Below are 20577 nucleotides of genomic sequence, written 5' to 3' on the forward strand. Positions count from 1 at the left end.
ATACTCAAATCATACTTTAACACTGTCTAAACATATTGAGGCTTACAAATAAATGCGGTATGAAGTTAAACTTAGGAATAAACTGATTATAGGTAAATATTAGTTCAAACTTTTGTAAAACACAGTAGAACCTTGATAAGTTAAAGTCCAAGGGAAACACGAAATATTTAAAGTTATACAGGTTTTTAAGTTACCGAGATTCTACTGTATTAGTACGAATTTTGCTTATACTTAGTTTATTCCTAAGTTTATCTTCATATTGTTTATTTGTAAATCTGATTATATTTAAAAACATACTGTCTACCCCTTGAATTTAATTAAAAACAAGGTTAATATATTTTAGATTTTTACAGCACAAACAATTTTGGTTTATTAGAATTCAGTTACATAATTTTAAGTAATCAGCTATAACTTATTCAAAACTGTTACAAAACATTGCGTTGAATGTATATCAAAATTCTTAAAAAAATCACTACATAAAATATGTCATAATAGATACTTGTCAAGAATAAGCCATTTTGAGGAACAAATCATTACTATCAAGGTCAGATTATAAAAAAAAATGCACTAAAACATGAGTTTCGATATTTTATACAAGTTAAATATCATCTAGCGGTAAGTTATCTGCCTCACCGATTTCGGAGTACGTCTCATCGTCGCAGGTGTAGGTGAGGACGAACTTGAGGTGCGTGCGCGAGCGCAGCGCGGGCCGCCCCACCACCAGCAGCTGCGTGAGCGCGGGCGGCGGCAGGAACGGGTTGTATGCCGGCAGGCTGCTGCCAGACGCTGGCAGTAGGCGTGCCTTGCAACCCTGACAACACATACCAATCTATATTAATATTAGTAATATAATAAAGAAGAAATTTTTTTTTTAAGTATTGAAATCTTAGTAATATTATAAATACGAAAGTTTACATGAATTAATGTTTGTTAGAGTTTGTAACCGAAACGGCTGAACGGATCTCGATGAAAGGCATGGATGTAGAGAATAGTCCGGTCACGTAGGTTATTTACTTTTGTATTTCCTAATTCCACGCGGAGGGGAGTCGCGGGTGAAAGCTAGTAACTCACAAACTACTGGGCCGAATATATCGCTATTTTGCTTAATTTTACGTGAACGAAGTCGCGAGCAACAGCTAGTATCATAAATAACCATTATCTATCATCCCATCTTTATCCTATTGTAATGTTGGCGCAACCAGTTTTAGTCTTCCAGAATTATCTACATTGTCACCTTTCACACAATACATCCATTATTGTAGACTAGTTAACGTTTTACTTCTTCAAATATCAAATTGTTTTGATCATAGAGTTTATTTCCAAAATTTGAATTTAAAAAATATTTTTCTTGTAAAAAGTCATGATATCAAAGTTGTGTCATTTATACGTTCATTATTTTTTATTTTATTATCAAAGACATTGTCAAAGCCCCTTAGTACACAAAACTATACAAATCTGTTATTTTTAGTGGTTAAGAAACAAAAATCACAGCTTTACATTGACTTAGTTCAAATTGGCTAATTTACTAAAATTAAGTACAAATGTATTGAACTCACCTTTGGCAGAACTGCTTGGAACTTATACTCCTCTATAGGCGATGGGTTCTTACTTGTTGTAGAAATGACTATAACGTTAACATCTGGACGTGGCTTGTCCCTACAGAAGTGTAGTACCACCGTTAGGCCTCCTTCTTCTTCAAACACAGTTAGCGGAGGCACTTTGCTTGGCCTTATACTTTGTAATGTCACATTAATATCATTTAAGGGTTTCACCTCACTGTATTTATTACTTTTAGTTATTTCCTTTGGTTCAGGTGTAACTTCAGTTTTAGTGACTGTTGATTCTATGTCATTATTGACTAAAGGTAAACCTAAATCAAGGATATTATCCAAAGGGCTGTCTTTAATATTGGAACTGTTGTCTATTGTATTGGGTGTGATATCAACCATGGCGTCGTCATTGACTTTAGCTTCTGATGTTTCTGGAGAGTCAACTTTCTCATCTTCTTTCTTTATGAAGAAATCCAAATCAAATAATGCACCATCATTTGTTGGTTGAGCTTCGTGTTTAGGTGAAGATACCTCCAAAGCATTCATAGGTATTTTTTTTACTTGCTTACTGAAATTAATATGAAATATTGTAAAAAAAAAAGATTACAAATTACAAAAAAAGAGGACAAATAAATAACAAATTTTAAATTAAAAACTCACCCACTAAAACTATCAATACGTTTGGCGTTTTCAGGCAAGGACTGCTTCAGCAACTGCTCCCCGAGACTGTCCAATACATTCCAGCCTTCAGTATTACTTGTCTTATCACCTAAGAGATCAATGTCTTCTGCAAAATTTCAATAAGCATAAACACAATGTAGATAACATTAGCTTTCGCCCGCGACTATGTCTGCTTGGAATTAAAAAAAAAGCAAGTAGCCTATGTGTTCTTTTACATCTGTGACTAATTTTATCGAGATTTATTCAGTAGTTTAGGATCAAAACTCACAAAACATTTAAAGTTTCGCATTTATAATATTAGTAAATTGTGCCATAATCCCTTATACTCCTCCAAATCCAAACATACTCACCATTCTGTATGAGACTAATAGGTTTCAATGGTGCAGCAATATTTGAGCTACTACCATCAGAAAATATATCTCCCAACTCATCTATTACATTAGGCTTGACTGCAGAATTTTTTGCAGCACTAACATTTTTATTAATTACTGCCCCAGCGAAATCTAACAGCGTATCATTATTTGAAGCTGGCAACTCTTTCTCATTACTCGCGTCTTTCGATTGACGTGTTTTCTGTGAAATAAATTCTTGATACTTCTCCGAGACCTCGACCAGCACATCATGTGCATGAAGTATATCATCTGAAATTGATTTTGAGAATTATTTCTTTCTTTTCATGTTAAGGCTATTACGTCTTAAATATACCGCTACGAATCTAAGGTAACAGTCATGTACTGCATAGTGTAATTCAATAGAAAAGTGATTATAACAGGACAATAAAGCTGAAACCACAAACATGTTAGTGTCCATACAGTTCCAAATATAATTCCATAGACAATAAAGTAGCTAGTGAAAAGTGTTCAAATATTTTCTTACTTTCATTTTAATTCAACTAAATCTGGAGGTATATTTAGGACAGTCAGGTAGAATAGTAAGAAAATAGAAAAAAAATAAATATGTGCCATATTTAATTAGACATCTATTACCTGATATATCAATTCTTACATAAACATACCGAGGTTATCAGCTTGTGTATCAAGTGACGCAAGGCGTTGCAGCGCTGGCCGTAGTCGCTCACAGCTCGCGTATAACTCGTGTATGAGTTGCTTCTCATCATGGGAAGCATCCACAGCACGTGCAAGCATGTCCCGAAGCAACCCCGCGCAGTCCAGCGCCGCACCTACCTCCTGAGCACGTAAGCTATTCGCTTCGTTACGTCGCTCCTCCTTATAAAACGAAATTAACATCTTAATAATAGAATTATCTTATTTTATAGTTGCAAATGTTTAGGTGAATGCATGAATGTTTTATAGAAAATATCTCTGAAGAGGCTTAACAAGTGTCATTGAAATTTAACATAGACATTGAATAGTTTGGAAAAATGCTTATTTAATTCTGCTCTGAAGGATTTGATGATGATAGAGAGTAATAAATTATTATTATTTAAGGTAATATGTCTATAACTTAGATCCTGAATCACTAGTGTTTATTATTTTTTCTCTATATACACAACAATATAATTATTTATGGGACACCTGCTTTAGTTATATTTATCTTAATTGTGCCCACTGTTAATTTATAAAAATCATTATGGTGATAATAACATCCAAGTATGTTAAAATCAAGTAGCAGTTTGAAAATATTAAATTGTCTAGTTTATCCTGTATGGTATAAGCTGAACTATGTTGGTTACTTACCTCTCTCACCATAGTTTTAATAAGCTTATTAGCATGTTGTAAGTCCTCTGGCCTTTTACTCTGAAGTAGTTTTTGTAATAATCTTGACTTCTCTTCATCTTCAAAAATTGCATTTTTTGCTCTCGGCCGTGCGGGGAAGGGAATTTCCTCTGGGGGCAAGGGAGGTGGTGTTTCCTTCACCACACCTTGATTTCTTAACATATCAAATGCAACTTTGAACTTGGTTTCTTTTGAGTATTGTGTAGACCAGGTATGTAATAACTGTAAAACCTGAATTATAAAAAATAACCAATAATATAATGAAACAAAGAATTTTACCTTTTTCATAGTTTTTGTTTGATACTTACCCTAGTCTTTACTTCGGGCGATGTTCTGTTAGCTAAATATTTAGGTGATACAAGTTTAATCATTTCATTCAGAAATCGAAATTTACCAATTTCATTTTGGAATGTTGTATCACAACGGCGCATACAGCGATCGAGCATTGACAGAGCTAGTAGGGCTTCGCGTGAGTTTTGAGATTGAATTCGTGTTGCAAGAGTTTGAGCAGCAAGTTGTGGACCGTCGACTGAAGCTTTCATGATAGTACAAAATGCCTCCAGTGCTGCTGCATCCGGATGGGGCAGGCTTTCGTGGGTTGCTTTCACTGACAAAAAATAAAAATGTTATGACCTGTGTTAAAAGTATGAAAAATATTATAATTTATTTGTATCTACTTACAAATTAAAGCCTCTAAACTTATCAAAGTTATATTCATTTTGAAATCCTTTCCTTTGTATTACTTTCCTAAAAACTAATCTTTACACGTTTATCCTACATTTACTTGTTTATTTGAAAATTTTGACAAATTAGAACAAATTGACAAATGTCAGCAATAAAAAATTATGTGCAGATACAAAATCATAGAGGAAGTTTATAGACTATAGTAGCTAAAATTGGATTCCAATGCGAATTTAAGACTGTACCATTATATACTCTGCGCAATCAGCTGTCATTGTTCAGAATTTAACTGTGACATTTCTTGCTGAAAACAATCGATTTGCAAAAGCTAAATATAGTTTTTAAGCTTTCTTCTCAGATTTTTGTATAAAATGGCATTGACTCGGCTTACTCGACTTGTTACCCAATCTAAAAATATATCTAGACATGAACAAATCGTGCAACGAAGATCAGCAACAACGACTCCGAGTGGGGCTATTCTTCCAGAACCCGAGAAAACACCTTTCGGTCTTCTCAGCATAGTGTGTGCTGTGGTTCCTGGCCTTCTAATCGGAGCTGCGATAAGTAAGAACATTGCTAACTTCTTGGAGGAGAATGAGTTGTTTGTACCTTCAGACGACGATGATGATGACGATTAAATTATTAAAATTAACTCATTATCGAAATGAATAGTAATTTATAACTTAAAGATCTAAGTTTTGTTATGTTGTAGATTTGAGGTAGGCAGTAAAAATACAATTATGTTTGATAGTTTTTTTTATTTAAAATTTATGAAAGCTACATTGCTGCATAATTGTGCTCATGTCAATGAATTCTCTATAACTTATGTTAAGATCTTTATAATGTATTAACAATTCCTGTTTTAGAACATCTTAATTCATATATTTACAGTATTTCATATGTAAGTACAGACAATTACAAACATACAGCATACTATTTACAGTTGACTGAAGTGATAAACGGCGCATATAAATGCACAATGCAAGACAGAGTAACTTAAGCAGTTTCTGCCCTAGTCAATGTTACTCTTTAGCAATAAGGTATGACAGTAATCTCCTCTCAATTTATTTTTCTAAGTTGTAAATGGCAAATAAAGTTATTGATTGCAATAATCAGTCTTTTATTTGAATAATTTTCAACAAGCTTTAAAGCAATTAATGTTCTATAAAACAATTATAAAACTATTACATTTATTAATGGCAATATGTTTAGGTACTGTGGCATTTTTAGTTTCTTTAACATTTTTGAATATATTATTGACTGTCAAAATTCACGTTGTATGAGTTTGTTACATAGAATTTAATTTGATGCCATATAATAGCCAAAATGCATGAAAAGTATATTGACAAACAAATTTTGCCTTCACAATTATAAAGAAGTATGATTTTTATCAGTATATGAATGTAAGATTTAATACAATTTACATTTGACTAGTGATGAAATCAATGAAAATACTTTTTTTTTAATAATACTTTGTGTTACATTCACATAAGTTTAAAACAGTAATTAAGGTGGGTTATATATAATTTAGAAATTCTAGGAAATGTGTCCATAATCATTTAGGCTATAATAATAACAAATCATAATAAAATTACAATTTCCATACTTTCAAACTCTTTTTTTCTGATTTGCTGTTTGCAGAATTGTTTAGTGTTTAAAACCTTAAACAATTGTATAAGGTTACAAATGAAAATATATTAGCATTACAAATTATACTTGATTTAGTAAATAATATACAAATAAGTATTGTTACAGTATTACAATTATTCAAAAATCGAATTTAAATATGAATTTATTTGTAAATAACAGATATAAAGTTTCTATTAATGTATTATAAATATACATGGACATTTGACGTATAAATTTTGACATAATTTACAAGAAATATAGGAAATAATTTACTCAGGAGGTCGTTTGTGCTCCCCCCAGCCGTGGAAGCATTTGGTGAACCTGCGAGACTCCTTGTCTTTCAGCGTTAGGAACAGTTTCCGAGGTCGCTCTGGCTGGACTGTCTTCATGTGTTGGATGTACACCTTAGTTTAAGACAGTATTATTATTCTTAAATAGGGAAATGAAGTTTTTAAACAGTATACCACTTTTAAGTCTGAAATTATTCTATAAACAAGTGCTTATTAACAACAGCTCTATGTTTTAATGTGTTATGAAATAGATTACCGTCAGCTGCCATTAAATAAAAAAAATCCTTTGATAGCAGTGTATATTTACCTGTGCAGACTTGTATGCGAGTTTGATCTCGACCTCTGAGCATTTAGCGCCTAGCCACAGGAAGACTTGCTCACCATTGTCCAGTATCATAATATCGTCGTCCGCAAGATCATCCTGTAAAATCCCATTAGTTATAATATTTGCTAAAGTAGCGTTTATTTTTATATCATGCAGATGAATCATGGATAAAAGCTTGTCTATCAAATATTATAAAGAGGAAAGATTTGTATTTTTGTTTGTATTGAAATAACTCAAAAACTACTGAGCCATTTTTTCAAAAATATTTAAGAGTTAGAAAAGAAATTTGTCTGTGAGTAACATAAGCTACAATTTGTTCTTACTTTTAATTTCACGCAAACGAAGTCGCAAGCAACAGCTAGTAATATATAAAGAACACTTGAAGCCTACAAACATGTATGATCATAGCCATACCTGACAGAAGTCCGTGCACTTTTCAGAGACAGTGAAATATCCCTTTTCATTGGAGCATCTGAATAGTCGCGTGTAATTGAGATAGTCTGCGTCCGTGTCGTACGGCTTTCGTCCGCCCAGAGCCACCCAGAAGAAATTATCTGGCTCTGTGCCCTCCGTCACCACCTGCACACAAACATCAATTGTACAGATTCATCGATGGTAAGCTGTCTCTATCTCCGTTAATTCAATAAAAATCGGATAATATATAACATAGATTACAGTCCAATTATAATCTTAAGGCACTTTTTAACATTGAGTTGGTGCTTGTGAGGTATTGCACTTTTACTTGTGCCTATTGGGTCAAATTTTCTTACACTACTGTTTTTTTAAAAGGGGTGCTGCTATTGGTGGTTCGGAAAATATGTAAAACCTTCATGGACATAAAAAATAAAATTAAAAAGACGGGTAAAATACAAAAAGAACCTTGACATTTGCGCTAGTGAGTCAAATTAATTTGAATTATAGTCTAGTCCAGAAATCCTAGTCTCCAATTCTGGAAATTTATTACAATGACAGAAGTCAAAAAAAAAATGATTAATAAGGAGTTTACCTGTAAGCTGACCCAGGGGTTGTTGAATTTCTCCTCGGCGATTTGTTCCGCAAGTCGCGCGGAATCCGCGTCGCTCTTACTGCCCACCCACACGTACACGAGGGCGGAGGATGCGTCGCCGCTGCCCTCCAGCGGCACGTTCAGTATGTAGCTACAGTACAAAGTAAATTATCAAACACATACAATCACAGATTGTAACTATAACTGATTATTTGTATTAAACCTATACTAAAACATGGACGCAAGGAAGGGAGGAGCAGCTGCAGTCCGTGACAGTTGAAAATTGTGAAATATGTACAAATATAAATTCTAATAAACAATCCCTACACCTAAAGACCTGTATAGACTTAAAAACTTTTGAGTTTATTTTTTGTCATTGAAAAAAAATATTTCCATTATGTAGATTCCTTGATCGTCGGCTGTCGAGGTGCGTTCTAAGACACTGTTGTACTCAGCCTAATAAAATTACTACTACTACATCCTTTTGTGTAAGTTTAGTATCAGGATTATACTAAGGGGACCCTTAATGATCGATTCACGACTCTGAGTGACAGTAAACTGACCAGAATGCGCTGTTAAGTTGTGCTGCGTCGGGTTTGATCTGTATAAGTCGTGTGCAGAGCGCGGACCCGTTACTGCGCAACTCGAACAGCTCCACCGGCGGCCGCCCGCCCTCCTGTAACAACATCCATCACATTATAAATTATACAAACGTAATAACGTTTATTTATAAGTCTAAATAAATTATGCTTAATTTACAAAAAATACTCTGCCTTCAACTAATCTAGCTATGTACTCAAATAATGTGACATAAGTGAAAAACAGAAAAGTTAAAGTTTAGTGAATTCTTAAAGGGGGCGTCCAGAAGCATTAATAATAATAAAATATAGTCTATGTTACTCACAGATAAATTATCTTTCTGATGGTTAAAGAATTTTTAAAATCGGTCCAGCAGTTTTTGAGTTATTTCAATACATACAAAAATACAAATCTTTCCTCTTTATAATATTAGAGAATAGATATGTAATATTAGGATATTTTATTAGCAATTAGTATATACCGGCGGCTGGTTCCTCTTGGCATCCCGTATGATGAACCGTTGCCTGAAGTGAGCCATGAACTTGAGGCTCTCCTGCTGCTGGTGCGTGCGCACCACGTCCAGCCGCCGGCAGAGCTGCTTGAACTTGCGCTCCAGCCCGAAGGTGAAGGTGAGCCAGCCCATGTTGGGCGCCTTGCGCCCCTGCCAGAAGTACACCACCCACGTCGCTGATTCACCCTCCTCGGGTTCCACTTCACCCTCGCACCAGTTCTCCGTGTTCTCTTGATCCGGCTGGAATTTATTTTTAGGTTAGCGTTGTTTATAGCATAGTAAAGGTAAAGGTATACCAATCTTACTAATATTATAAAGGCGAAAGTTTAGATGGATGTTAAGAGTTTGTAGACTAAACGGATCTCGATGAATTGGGCATAGATGTAGAGGATAGTCTGGAAGAACAAATAGGCTACTGGTTTACTTACTTTTGATTATATTTTTTAATTTCATCCGGACGGAGTCTTGGACATTTAGAGGTTCATGTATTTTGATGGGTATTGTAACTTACAGAGTTCTTCACTAAGCCTTCTGCGTTGTATTTTACAAGACAATCATTTTTGAGAATACATAAAACCTTTTTTTTAATAATTAGCTGTTGCTCGCGACTTCGTGTGAAATTAAAAAATATAACCTATGTTACTGATAATACCATAGATTGCTTTTGAATGATAAAATATTTTTTTATTAGTCCAGTAGTTCTTTTGTTATTTCAATAGATACCAAAATACAAATCTTTCCTCTTCACATTAGTATAGAAGTTTAGATGTCATACATTCTCTTACAAATAAGACATCACATAGTGACAGTTGGTGGTATTTCAATACTGTCAGTATATGTATCTTTCAAATAGCATGATGGTACACACCTCAGCAGGCAGCACATATCTGCAGAGGAAGACGTAGCAGTCGTGGCTGTAGAAGAGGCCGAGCTCGTGGTCTGGCAGGCGCACGAAGAAGCGCCCCTCCAGCACGAAGGCCTCCATAGCCTCCAGGTCCTCGTTCCACTCGTCAGCGAGCGCGCGCGCCTCCGACGCGCACATCGCGCCCTGGCGCGCCACGAACAGTGCGGATAGGTCCGTTCTAACAAACGTTTAAAAACTCTTAAACGCACAAAAATATAAAATATTCTCATCTCTTACGGACGGATACTTTGGACGGATGACTTTTTGAAAACGTTGATATTTAAATGTCGTTTCAATATATAGCCTTTTAAAAAAAACGGAGAAAGCAGCATATTTTATTGTAGTGGAAATACAAATGTTATTGAAATTAAACTTTTAAAACCTAGTCTTTATATAACTGATATGTTGCTGTTAATTTCTTTTGTGTACTTAGGGCAAGTGAACCTTTCTGACATACAAAATGTACATTTTAATGCTATTATTCCTTATAAAAAGACGAGCTTTCGCCCGCGACTCCGTCCGCGTGGAATTAAAAAAACAAAAGTGAGTAGCCTATGTGTTCTTCCAGACTATCCTCTACATTTATGCCAAATTTCATCGAGATCCGTTCAGCCGTTTGGGCTGCAAACTCTAACAAACATCCATCCATCCATCCATCCATCCGCCCATCTATCCATCCATCCATCTAAATTTTCGCATTTATAATATTAGTAAGATTGTGTACACTAACTTGGTCTCCTGTTGCTTTGCCCAGCTGGCGAGGTCCGCGCCGGTTCGCGCCACGGACTCTGCCGTGCGCGTGAAGTCCACCGCTATCACCTCCTCCCACCCCAAGAAGTACGTCTTGAACACCTGGAACAAACACACTATTTAAAAAAAATGTCAAATCTAAACTAACATAATAAAGTGTAAATGCACATTTGTTATGTAAGATGTAAGTGATCACAGTATATTTTTGGATAAACACTTTTTTAATCAAAAGCGCACTCTTACGGCACGTTTTAGGCTATATATTTTCACGTTAATAAACATACGGGGTGAGTAAATTGTAAAAATTGCTTTGCTAGAAAGGGACAAAAAATCCAAGCCAATAGCGACATCGAACTAAGGTAACCATGATTACCTACATTCTCAGCTAATTGCAAGGATTTTGTCATTTGATATTTGTACATAGACGTTTGCATTATTTTTTTTTAGATAATGTAAACAAAAATAGAGTTTATATAAAGTAATACAGTAAATAACCTGTGTTTCCGTTCCCTCCTGTAGTCTTGTGACGAGCGCGTGCGCAGGTCTGGAAACCATATTGAATAATTCCTGCGCCAACTTCACCGCCGCCGCGCGCACCAGCCGCGAAGACTTCTTACCGAACCTGTATACAAAATACACCATTTTTAATTACCCATCTATTAATATAATAACTAAAGACAGTTAGATTAGAAAAATACCCTTACATTACTAAGTAAGGATTTAAGGTAGCGACTTAACTGTCATCACACCAAAATATTTAAGTCGAAACAAATGAAAATCTGTAATTTCCAAATAATCGCTTATCTATACTGATATTATAAAGATTTGTGTTTTTGTATGTTCAATATATACAAAAATACGAATCTTTAATAACTCTAAACTATTTGCGCGATTTTACTATTAAAAAGCTACATCATCACTAAGTAAATTTTTCTTTTTTTTTAATTTCACGCGGCTGAAGTGGCGAGCAATCGCCTATCTATTTATATATACCTATATGTATATTATAATATTTACCATACGAAGACGTCGTTATGTGCATCCAGTATGTATACGTTGCGAGTGGCGAGGTGGTGTCGCGCGAGCGGCGCGGGCTCCGGCTGCGGCAGCTCCAGGTAGCCCATGCCGAGCTCCACGCGGTACAGCCGCGGCGGCCACCAGCTCCAGGAAGCATCCACATGCTCCTGAAACACAAATATATTATATTTATTATTAGTTGGTAATAATAAAATATAGCCTATTACTCACAGATAAATTTCCTTTCTGTTGTATATGTACATAGGCGCATAATCTGTGCGCGTTAAAGAACGGCTGCTGCGCCAGCTGTCAGTGTGACACGAATGTCAATAAATCAGTCTGCACTAAGCTAGCGGTCGTATCATTGCTCCCTATATCCAACACTTTCTAATGGTGAAAGAATTTTTAAAAACAGCCCAGTAGTTTTTGGGTTATTTCAATACATACAAAAATACAAATCTTTCCTCTATAATATTAGTATAGACTAGCTGTTACCGTGCCATCCGCCTCAAATTATAAAAAAAAAAAAACTTTATTTTATTGTTTACATTTGTCAAATTCTCAATTGCAAATGTCAAAATTACTGTTACCATAATAACCTTGCTTCCCTGTTAGCATCTTGTTTAGGGTCCCTTTCCCACATGAAGATTTTTTTCAATTTATTTACCCCCTTAGTTTAATAGCGTGATAATATATCCTAAAGCGTGATGTAAGTTTAAAGTTTTTTGTTAAAAAATAAATGAGTGTGTGTTTACGCTTTATTATATTATTATAGATACACTAGATTTTACGGCACATCTGTGCAGAATATAAAAAAAAACTTAAGTACTTTTTGATGTAAACATACCTCTGGGACGTAGGGCTCCGGGTCCTCGTAACCCAGTGTCTTCCAGAACGACTGAGGCTCCCTCCCCGGCGGCTCCGCAATTAACTCCGCTTTATTCTTACGCTCTTCCTTATTGATCTTCTCAGCGAATAGCCTAGCTTTTGATTTTAAAGTGTTCTTCGCTTTTTTGCCATTCCTATAGTTTGAAAAACAGGAATTAAAATTTTATATCAATTTAAATTTAAGTCGAGCATCCAAAATTCTGTTTCTTAATTTTCATGTGAGTTAAGATAGACATGAAAAAGTTACAACTTAAAAAAATGTAAAAAGAGCGGATTATCTCTAACCGTCACCCCGTTCTGTCCCCAAGTGGGGCATATGAGAATAAAAAGTTTCATCCGTCCTACCTTTTGAGTCGAGGGGACGGTTGGTACACATTTTATTTCTTGACGGATCTAATTGTCACCTTATTGGTGATCGTGGGACTAAAACGCGGGACGGATGAAACTTTTTAGTTACACCTGTCCCCATGTGGGGACAGAGCGGGGTGACAGTTGGAAATAATCGGAAAGAGCGACTACCGCTTGAGTTATCACGTAAGTTACAAGTGTTCTACTAAGCGAAGAACTAAAAGTCGCGTATTGTCTTAACAAAGGACATACCATAAATATATAATTAGTCCGGTGTCGAGCACGAAGACGTATCTGGGGTCGAGCGAGGCGGCGGCCACGGGCACCGGCTGCAGGTGGATGCTGCTGCCGGCGCCGTGCACGCGGTACAGCCGCGTCACGTAGTGCTGGAATACATATATTACCATCTTACATCTACCACTTGTATACCTTTTATAATTCAACACTGTTGCTAGCATTTTCGGGTTCGAATGCGTTTGAATCCTGCCATATACCAATGTGATTCTCGATTTTTCGAATTTTCATGCGTACATAATTTACCCGACGTTCTTACGGTGAAGGAAAACATCGTGATGCATCCTGCACATATTGGTAGAGAAATTCAAAGATATGTGTGAAGTCAAGCCAGCGTGGTTGACTATGGCCTAGTCACGCTAACTTATGGTAGGCTTCGAGGTCCTCGGTGGGGACGTAAAGTGAGCTGGTGATGATGACTTACAGGATCATCGACAGTGAAGAAGCCGGACGGCGTGCGGCTGCCGGCGATGTAGACGGGCGGCGTGGGGAACAGCGCCAGGAAGTCGGGGGTCTCGTCGCCCTGCTCGTGTCGCTGCGTGCGCTTGGCTCCCAGCAGGTTGCGAAGGTTGACGGCGTGCATCGCTGCGCACGCGCCTTTGTCCAGCTAAAACACAGTAACGGTCATACATTTTACGCATTAACGAAACTGCAATAGTTCAATAGTAGATATGCTATAAGGATGTAGATTGTACATCTATAGACACATTCTGATAAGTTATTTAAAAAACAGTCATATAAATTTTCACTCGTTGATAACGTAGCTTTCTGAAGAATTTTAAATTCAGTTCAGTAGTTTTGAAGCCAATTTATGAAATTTTGAATTAATTCTTTCCACTTTATAATTTTAGCTATTGCACGTGACTTCTTCCGCGTGAAATTAAAAAATATAGTCTATGTCACTCAGTCATAATGTAATTTTTTTAATGATGAAAAAAAAAATCGGCCCAATAGTTTTTAAGTTATTTCAATACATACAAAAATAAATCTTTTTTCTTTATAATATTAGTACAGATTAAAAATGTATATATATGTTAAAGAATAAGTATAATAGAAAGCCTACTTACGGTCGCCTTGGATCCAATCCAGAAATGTATATCCCAGCACAGCTGACCCTGCTCTTGAATAGACGTCTTCAGTATAATATAGCAGTCACCTTCGAAGAACTTGCCGTGTGCCACCTATGGACAAATCCAATTTAAAAAAAAAGCATTACAATCTAATCTTCGTGAGATTCGGATTTCTTACCACGATTGGTAAATATTGGGAGCAAAAACTACATTATATTTGTAAAAACCTTGACAGTTTAAAGTTATGTATTACAATTTCTTTGAAATAAACTACACACAAACACCTTTGTAATATTAGTGAACTTTTGAAAGTTTTGGTAAATATACCTCGTCTACGGGTGCGGGTATGAAGTTCTCGATCTCCCAGACCTGCAGGCCGGGCGTCTGTCCTGTCTCCTCGTCGAAAAACTCAGAGTAATCCAGAGGAGGCTTCTCCAAACTCTCGTCCCAACGTTTCGGTCTGTTTGCAATTCAAATATATTTATATGTATAGATAACATAACACATTTTCTGTAAATTTTCTGAACGGCCTTACCGAAAACGGTTTCAAAAATATATCAGTAGACTAGCTTTAGCCTGCGACTCTGTTCGCGCGGAATTATTTACTTAGTATCGAGATCCGTTCAGTCGTTTGCGCTACAAACTAACACCCATCCATCCAAACTTTCGCATTTATAATATTAGTAAGAATACATACTTCTGCGTTTTTGCTAAAAAAAATTATTTTCCAATACATTACACCAAACAAAGTCTTTTAATTATATCATATGTTAAATTAGGCCGTCAACGCATCTGTAGTTCAACTGGTGTTGCGGATGTTTATGAGCGTCATTGACCACATGAGTTCCTACCGCGTTTGCTCCTTTTCCGCATAAAAAAATTGTGTGTAGTACAATAAAAATGAAGCGTGTTACTTGAGTTCGCTGTAGTGCAGGTCGGGCGCGGCGTCGAGCTGCGCGCTGGCCTGCTCGCGCATGCCGCGCAGGATGAGCGCCGAGCCGCGCTGCTCCGCCCCCGCCGCCTCCGCGCGCCGCCGCAGCCGCAGCTTGCGCGCTAGTGGGTCCGACTTCACGCCTACAAAATATATTATATAAATATTACAATTTATATAATATATTTTTTATATATATTAATTGGCAAAAGTTTAGAGCATAGTCTGGAAGAACACATAAGCTACTTTTACTTCGAGAATATTTACAGTTCCTGTGGGATTCATTAATTTAGGTTTTTAATGTTTACTCAATCATTCTGCAACGGTTCAACATAATCTTATTGAAATTTGGCACAGATATAAAACAAAGTCTAGAGTATACATGGGACAAGGTTCACTCCCCGAGAAATCTCCGGTTCCCGAGGGATACGAAGTTTTTTTTATTTATATAGTTCGTATGTTTTCTAATACCATGCGGACGAAGTCGTGGGCAACAGCTAGTACAATATAATGTCAAACAACTGGCACAGTGTGAACCCTAACTGACGCCAATAAGTCCATATAATCTAAGACTGACCGTCGTAACTGTTTAACTGTACTGGCTAAGTGTGAAACGGGCATTAAACTTAAAAAGCAGTGTTAAAACATTTTTGATGCAAATTAGTACTTACTGGTTGGTGTAGTGGGCTCAGCTGCGGTGGCTCCTGCCAGCTGCAGCTGAGCTTGTAGCGAGAAGTCAACATTGTAGTACTGCAGGCCGGCGCCTCTCTGCTGCTCTACCGGCTTAGGTGGCATCACCAAGTCCGGGTTCCCATGTAACTGCAGACTCTCCAAGTCACTTAGGAGATGTATCGCATCGGGTAGAGTTATTAGCTTGTTGCTACTTAAATTTAATTTCTTTAATGCACCACACCTGGAAAAAAAGCAGTAGTCGGTTAATACATTATGACACTACCAACTTGATTTCTAACTAGGTAGAGTCTAACTCCCCTTCCTCCTAGCTACTATTATTATAACAAACTAGCTGTCACCCGCGACGCTGTCCGCGCAGGATTAAAAACAAAACAAAAGTAGTAGTACTATGTGTTCTTCCAGACTATCCTCTACATCTATGCCAAATTTCACCAACACATACTCTACAAACTCCAATAAACATCCATCCATCCATTTAACCATTGCCATTTATAATATTACTAAGAACTAAGATATTTTGTTTTAAAATAAATTAAGTCATGAATATATGTATCAGTATGAACATTGTAACATGTGTTTTTTAGTATTTTGACTCAATTCACTTGCCAGTCTAATATGAAGCAGTATCAATTACTCTCACGCAAGGCTAGCAGAGCGTGCATTGATTTATGAAAATAATATCGTCAAACACGACTGGATAATTAACATACAAACCAAAATAAAACTAAACATAGATAGAATGTTTAAATGTACAACTGAAGTTAAGATTTAAGACTGCCATATTTTTTTATGTAAAACTCGCTTTCGCCTTCGACTCCATCCGCATGGAATTAAAAAAACAAAAGCAAATAGTCTATGTGTTCTTTCAGACTATTTCCTACATCTGTGACATATTTTATAGAAGTCTATTAAGTAGTTTTGGCTCCATACTGTAACAAACATCCACCCATCTATACAAACTTTCGAATTTACAATATCAGTATGAAGTAACATTTTTTTTTATTATTTCAATACTTTTACAATTACAAGTTCCCACTGACAAAATACTTGCATTGGTATTTTAGAAGACAAGCAAATTAAGATTGGTTATTGGGTTTCAGCCATATTTAGTTAAAAAAATATCTTACCGACACAATCCTTCAGGGATCATCTCCAATAAATTATTAGCAGCTGAGAAGACCTCTAAGCTGCCCAGCTTGCCGATCCCCGAAGGTATACCTTCGAAGTCTAGCTGGTTATCATCAACATGGAGACGTCTTAGGTTCTGAAGCTTGCATAATGAAGCTGGAAGTGCTGTCAGTTTGTTGCGTGACAGGTTCAGGCATTGCAAGTTCTGCCAGATGTCCATTGCTGTTAACAAAAACAGTAATAAAGTTATTGTAAACCAAATGGTTACATAAATATTTTAGGCAGTGTAAACCAATACTAACACTACCTAAATTGGAAAAATGTCACCAAATATTAGCTTACGAGAGCCAAATATTAGATAAGAGTTTTTACTTTTCTATACTTATAAAAAGAAAATATTTGTATTTTTGTATGTATTGAAATAAAAAAAATGTTTAAAAAATAAATATCTATCTTATCACTAGGTTATGTTATCACACACAGGTTATATTTATTACAATTTCATTTTCGACGAAGACGCGAGTAGTAGCTATAGTATAAAACACTACGCTAAAAAATGATATGTTGCTTCAACTTTACACATAATTAACATAAGTGAAACCCATTCTAAGTGAAAACAAACTGATGTCGATTATCGATAACTGATGTAAATATGCAAACATTCTTTACGTTGCAATCTTGTTTTATACAGTATTTGTAGGAGAGAAAACTTACATGACTGATGACATGTTTAATCATGAAACAGTTGCAGCTACATGGAACAAATTAGAGTTAATGACATACTTGTATACATATAATAAAATTAGAGTGTCTGTTTGTAATATTAAAAGAAAAATTTCGGGAAGATGATGTATTTACGTTGCTGATAACGAAAATCGCAATTAAATTTGTCTTTGTCAGTCTGTGTGTCCGCAAGCCGCGTTTGTTCCGGGTAATCTTTGAAACAACTGGGCCAATTTAGACCGGACTTTCCACTGAAAGGTAGCTAACATATACCGGCATATTATAGGCTACTTTTTTAACTTAAAATTGCGTAGACGAAGACGCGGGCAACAGCTAGTATCTAATAAATTTTTAACAGTAATTGGGTCTAATTGTAAACATACTAGATTTGACCCTAAAAGCACAAAGTTAATAACTATTTAAAAGAGGATTAATTGTAAACTCACCTGAGGATACTTCAGTTATCTCATTGTCGCTAAGATTCAGCCTTTTCAGGTTTTGCAACGAGTAGAGTGCGTCAGGTACTTTGGTCAATGCATTCTTTGACAGGTCAATATCAGAAAGGTTACACAGCGTCTCCAGCGATGTCGGTAGATTGGCAAGAGTGCGCTGTGTGTTACGCATGTGTAATGTTTCTAGACTTTGCAGCGATGGTAACTGCCTGTAACAATTATACAGTTAATAATAATTCTATCAAATTATGTGGGTATTAATAAATTATTTTATTTACAGACCTTAGCTGAAATAATCCTAGCGGGTTGTCATTAAGTATAAGGGTCTGCAAGTTCGCCAGTCTTCTAGTCTGAGGGGGCAGAGTCTCCAGTAAATTGTTTGATAAATCAAGAAACAATAGATCTGTTAATTGTACAAACAGTGTCGGTGGGATACTCTCGATTCTGAAACAAATAATAAAATAGTGTTGCACTATTACATTTTAATTAATACTTAAAGGAGCAATTTCATATGTTATCAAGTAGTATAAATAATAATACATTAATGAATCAGAATATTTTTGTTCATTGTACTTAACATGACACTTAATCTAAACCACCAAAGTACATACTTTGAGTTAATATTACAGTTAATTATGGGAATTCCCTTTTAGAAAGGGACAAATGATACTTCTATAAAATTTATTGCTTAAACACAGCTTTAAATAACCATAATTTAATAGTCAATGTGCAAAATACACTGTCATACAGTAAGCATTATAGATATAATCAAGCAAGAATAAGGGGAGATCCCCTACCTTATCCTACTCCCGTAAGGTCAGCACACCGGGTTTTTGACCTCCAATTAACTGTAGCATACTTCTTCTCAGTCATTGCACCTTGATCATGTCACCATTCACACAAACCATCCATCTCTTTCTAGGTCTATCTCCACTGTGTAAGCATACCACTTAAAAGTAATTATCTAGTTTTTATATCATCAAGACTGATTGTTAGCCTATATTACCACATAATAGTATATACCACAAGTATAAAGGTTTTCAGAATTAACAAATAACTTGAAAGTAGTACTGAAACTATCTTTTAAAGAACTCATTATCTTACTTGTTATGACTGAGGTTCAAAACCAGGAGGGATTTGGCTTTCTCCAATCCTTCCGGAACTTCCTTTAGTCTATTGTGTGACAGATCAAGAGTGGTCAGCTCTTCAAGTCTGAACAACTCTGCAGGTATACCTGATGTCTTCACATTGTTGTGCCTCACATTTAATGATCGTAAGCATTTCAGTTCAGTGAGTTCGCCAAATAATTTTTCTAGATTATTCTTTTTTATTGACAAATTTTCCTGTGGAAATAAATTTTGTTAAACATTTATATTTATTTTTTAGGTTCTTCATATGCTTAAATTAACAAATATAGATATAAAACAGTTTATCAAATATATATATATTATCAAGCATATTACAAAGGCTTATAAAAGTATATACTATATTCATGTATTCATGTGCTATAATTTTATTTTCATAATCGCAATGATCGCCGTCCCTACGGGAGTAGGATAAGGCAGGGGAGATGATGATAATTGCAATGTTTGTATTGTAACTCATTTACAATATTAGGTTATTTTGTTTTATCATTGCACAATAAATATAGTTCATAAATCACATTATGAACTTTAAATAATTTTAGAATGAAGTGTACTCTCTCATGCCTATTTTTTTAAATGAATTAATAACAAAGGATAGAGCAAACATAAACATACCAATTTCATAAGCTTCCCTAATTCTTCTGGAATATCCGTCAGATTAGTTTTATCAAGCCTGAGCCATTGTAGTCCAGTCATATAACGAATTGCTTCAGGAAATTTGTCGCCCTAAAAAATAAGTAACATTTAGGACATGTACTCAGTACTAAGGTTACAGTCATTTATACGTCAATAGTAGTATAAAATTTCGATTTACTCACACTGAAATCATTGCATGTAAAATCTACACCTCTTACAAAAGGTAACAAGCCTGTATTAGCCATGTTTTAAATTATTTTCACTATAAACCATTTACTCATAAGCCCCATATCAAACTCACTATAAAAATATGCATGACAAACACAACATTGTTGCCATTACCCACAACAATTTACCCTAAAACAGAAAAATATACTTTCTGGAGTCCTTAGAATCATTTTGATTCTTTATAACTCAGCTATTACAACACAAGCCTTTGCAAAAATACAAGTTTTTCTGTTTATTGTAAAATAAACATACTTAATAGTACTAACGAAATAACAGTTGTCCTTTTATTTTGTTTTACCACAACGCCCTTAATTTTCAGGTCCCCAATTCTGGAGAAGCGAGAAAATGTTGGCAGCACAAAGACCTAAAATGTCAAGTGATT

General features: G+C 35.6%; 2 protein-coding genes across 2 annotated transcripts; both read right to left on the reverse strand.

Annotated features, from left to right (window-relative positions):
* Positions 1–324: 324 nt before the first annotated feature.
* LOC106108652 (ADP-ribosylation factor-binding protein GGA3) lies at positions 325–4794 on the reverse strand. The gene is made up of 8 exons (XM_013289906.1): positions 4649–4794; positions 4276–4574; positions 3929–4198; positions 3247–3457; positions 2582–2872; positions 2211–2337; positions 1557–2118; positions 325–811 (listed from the first exon to the last, which is right to left on the reverse strand). The coding sequence occupies exons 1-8, from the start codon at positions 4683–4685 to the stop codon at positions 599–601; spliced, it is 2010 nt and encodes a 669-aa protein (XP_013145360.1). The 5' UTR covers positions 4686–4794; the 3' UTR covers positions 325–598.
* A 1089-nt stretch (positions 4795–5883) lies between these two features.
* LOC106108591 (protein flightless-1) lies at positions 5884–20286 on the reverse strand. The gene is made up of 23 exons (XM_013289815.1): positions 20150–20286; positions 19947–20057; positions 19291–19529; positions 18469–18630; positions 18181–18395; positions 17011–17233; positions 15862–16103; positions 15174–15333; positions 14587–14719; positions 14257–14370; positions 13614–13796; positions 13148–13281; positions 12507–12681; positions 11660–11826; positions 11138–11264; positions 10623–10744; positions 9857–10070; positions 8959–9228; positions 8462–8574; positions 7899–8049; positions 7307–7471; positions 6875–6988; positions 5884–6681 (listed from the first exon to the last, which is right to left on the reverse strand). The coding sequence occupies exons 1-23, from the start codon at positions 20210–20212 to the stop codon at positions 6547–6549; spliced, it is 3732 nt and encodes a 1243-aa protein (XP_013145269.1). The 5' UTR covers positions 20213–20286; the 3' UTR covers positions 5884–6546.
* Between the last annotated feature and the right edge of the window lie 291 nt (positions 20287–20577).

This window comes from Papilio polytes, unplaced genomic scaffold, assembly GCF_000836215.1.
Source record: "Papilio polytes unplaced genomic scaffold, Ppol_1.0 DF821511.1, whole genome shotgun sequence".
Classification (NCBI taxonomy): Eukaryota; Metazoa; Arthropoda; class Insecta; order Lepidoptera; family Papilionidae; genus Papilio; species Papilio polytes.

Bases quoted from the DNA above. Each gene is read 5' to 3' on its own strand.
- LOC106108652 (XM_013289906.1), bottom strand. From the start codon at position 4,685: ATGAATATAACTTTGATAAGTTTAGAGGCTTTAATTT. The intron at 4,199-4,275 runs GTAAGTATCAAA...TTTATAATTCAG, and splicing joins CGCCCGAAGTAAAGACTAGG to GTTTTACAGTTATTACATAC. The intron at 2,119-2,210 runs GTGAGTTTTTAA...TATTAATTTCAG, and splicing joins CGTATTGATAGTTTTAGTGG to TAAGCAAGTAAAAAAAATAC.
- LOC106108591 (XM_013289815.1), bottom strand. From the start codon at position 20,212: ATGGCTAATACAGGCTTGTTACCTTTTGTAAGAGGTGTAGATTTTACA. The intron at 15,334-15,861 runs GTAAGTACTAAT...TATATTTTGTAG, and splicing joins TGAGCCCACTACACCAACCA to GCGTGAAGTCGGACCCACTA. The intron at 13,282-13,613 runs GTAAGTCATCAT...TATGTATTCCAG, and splicing joins TCTTCACTGTCGATGATCCT to CACTACGTGACGCGGCTGTA.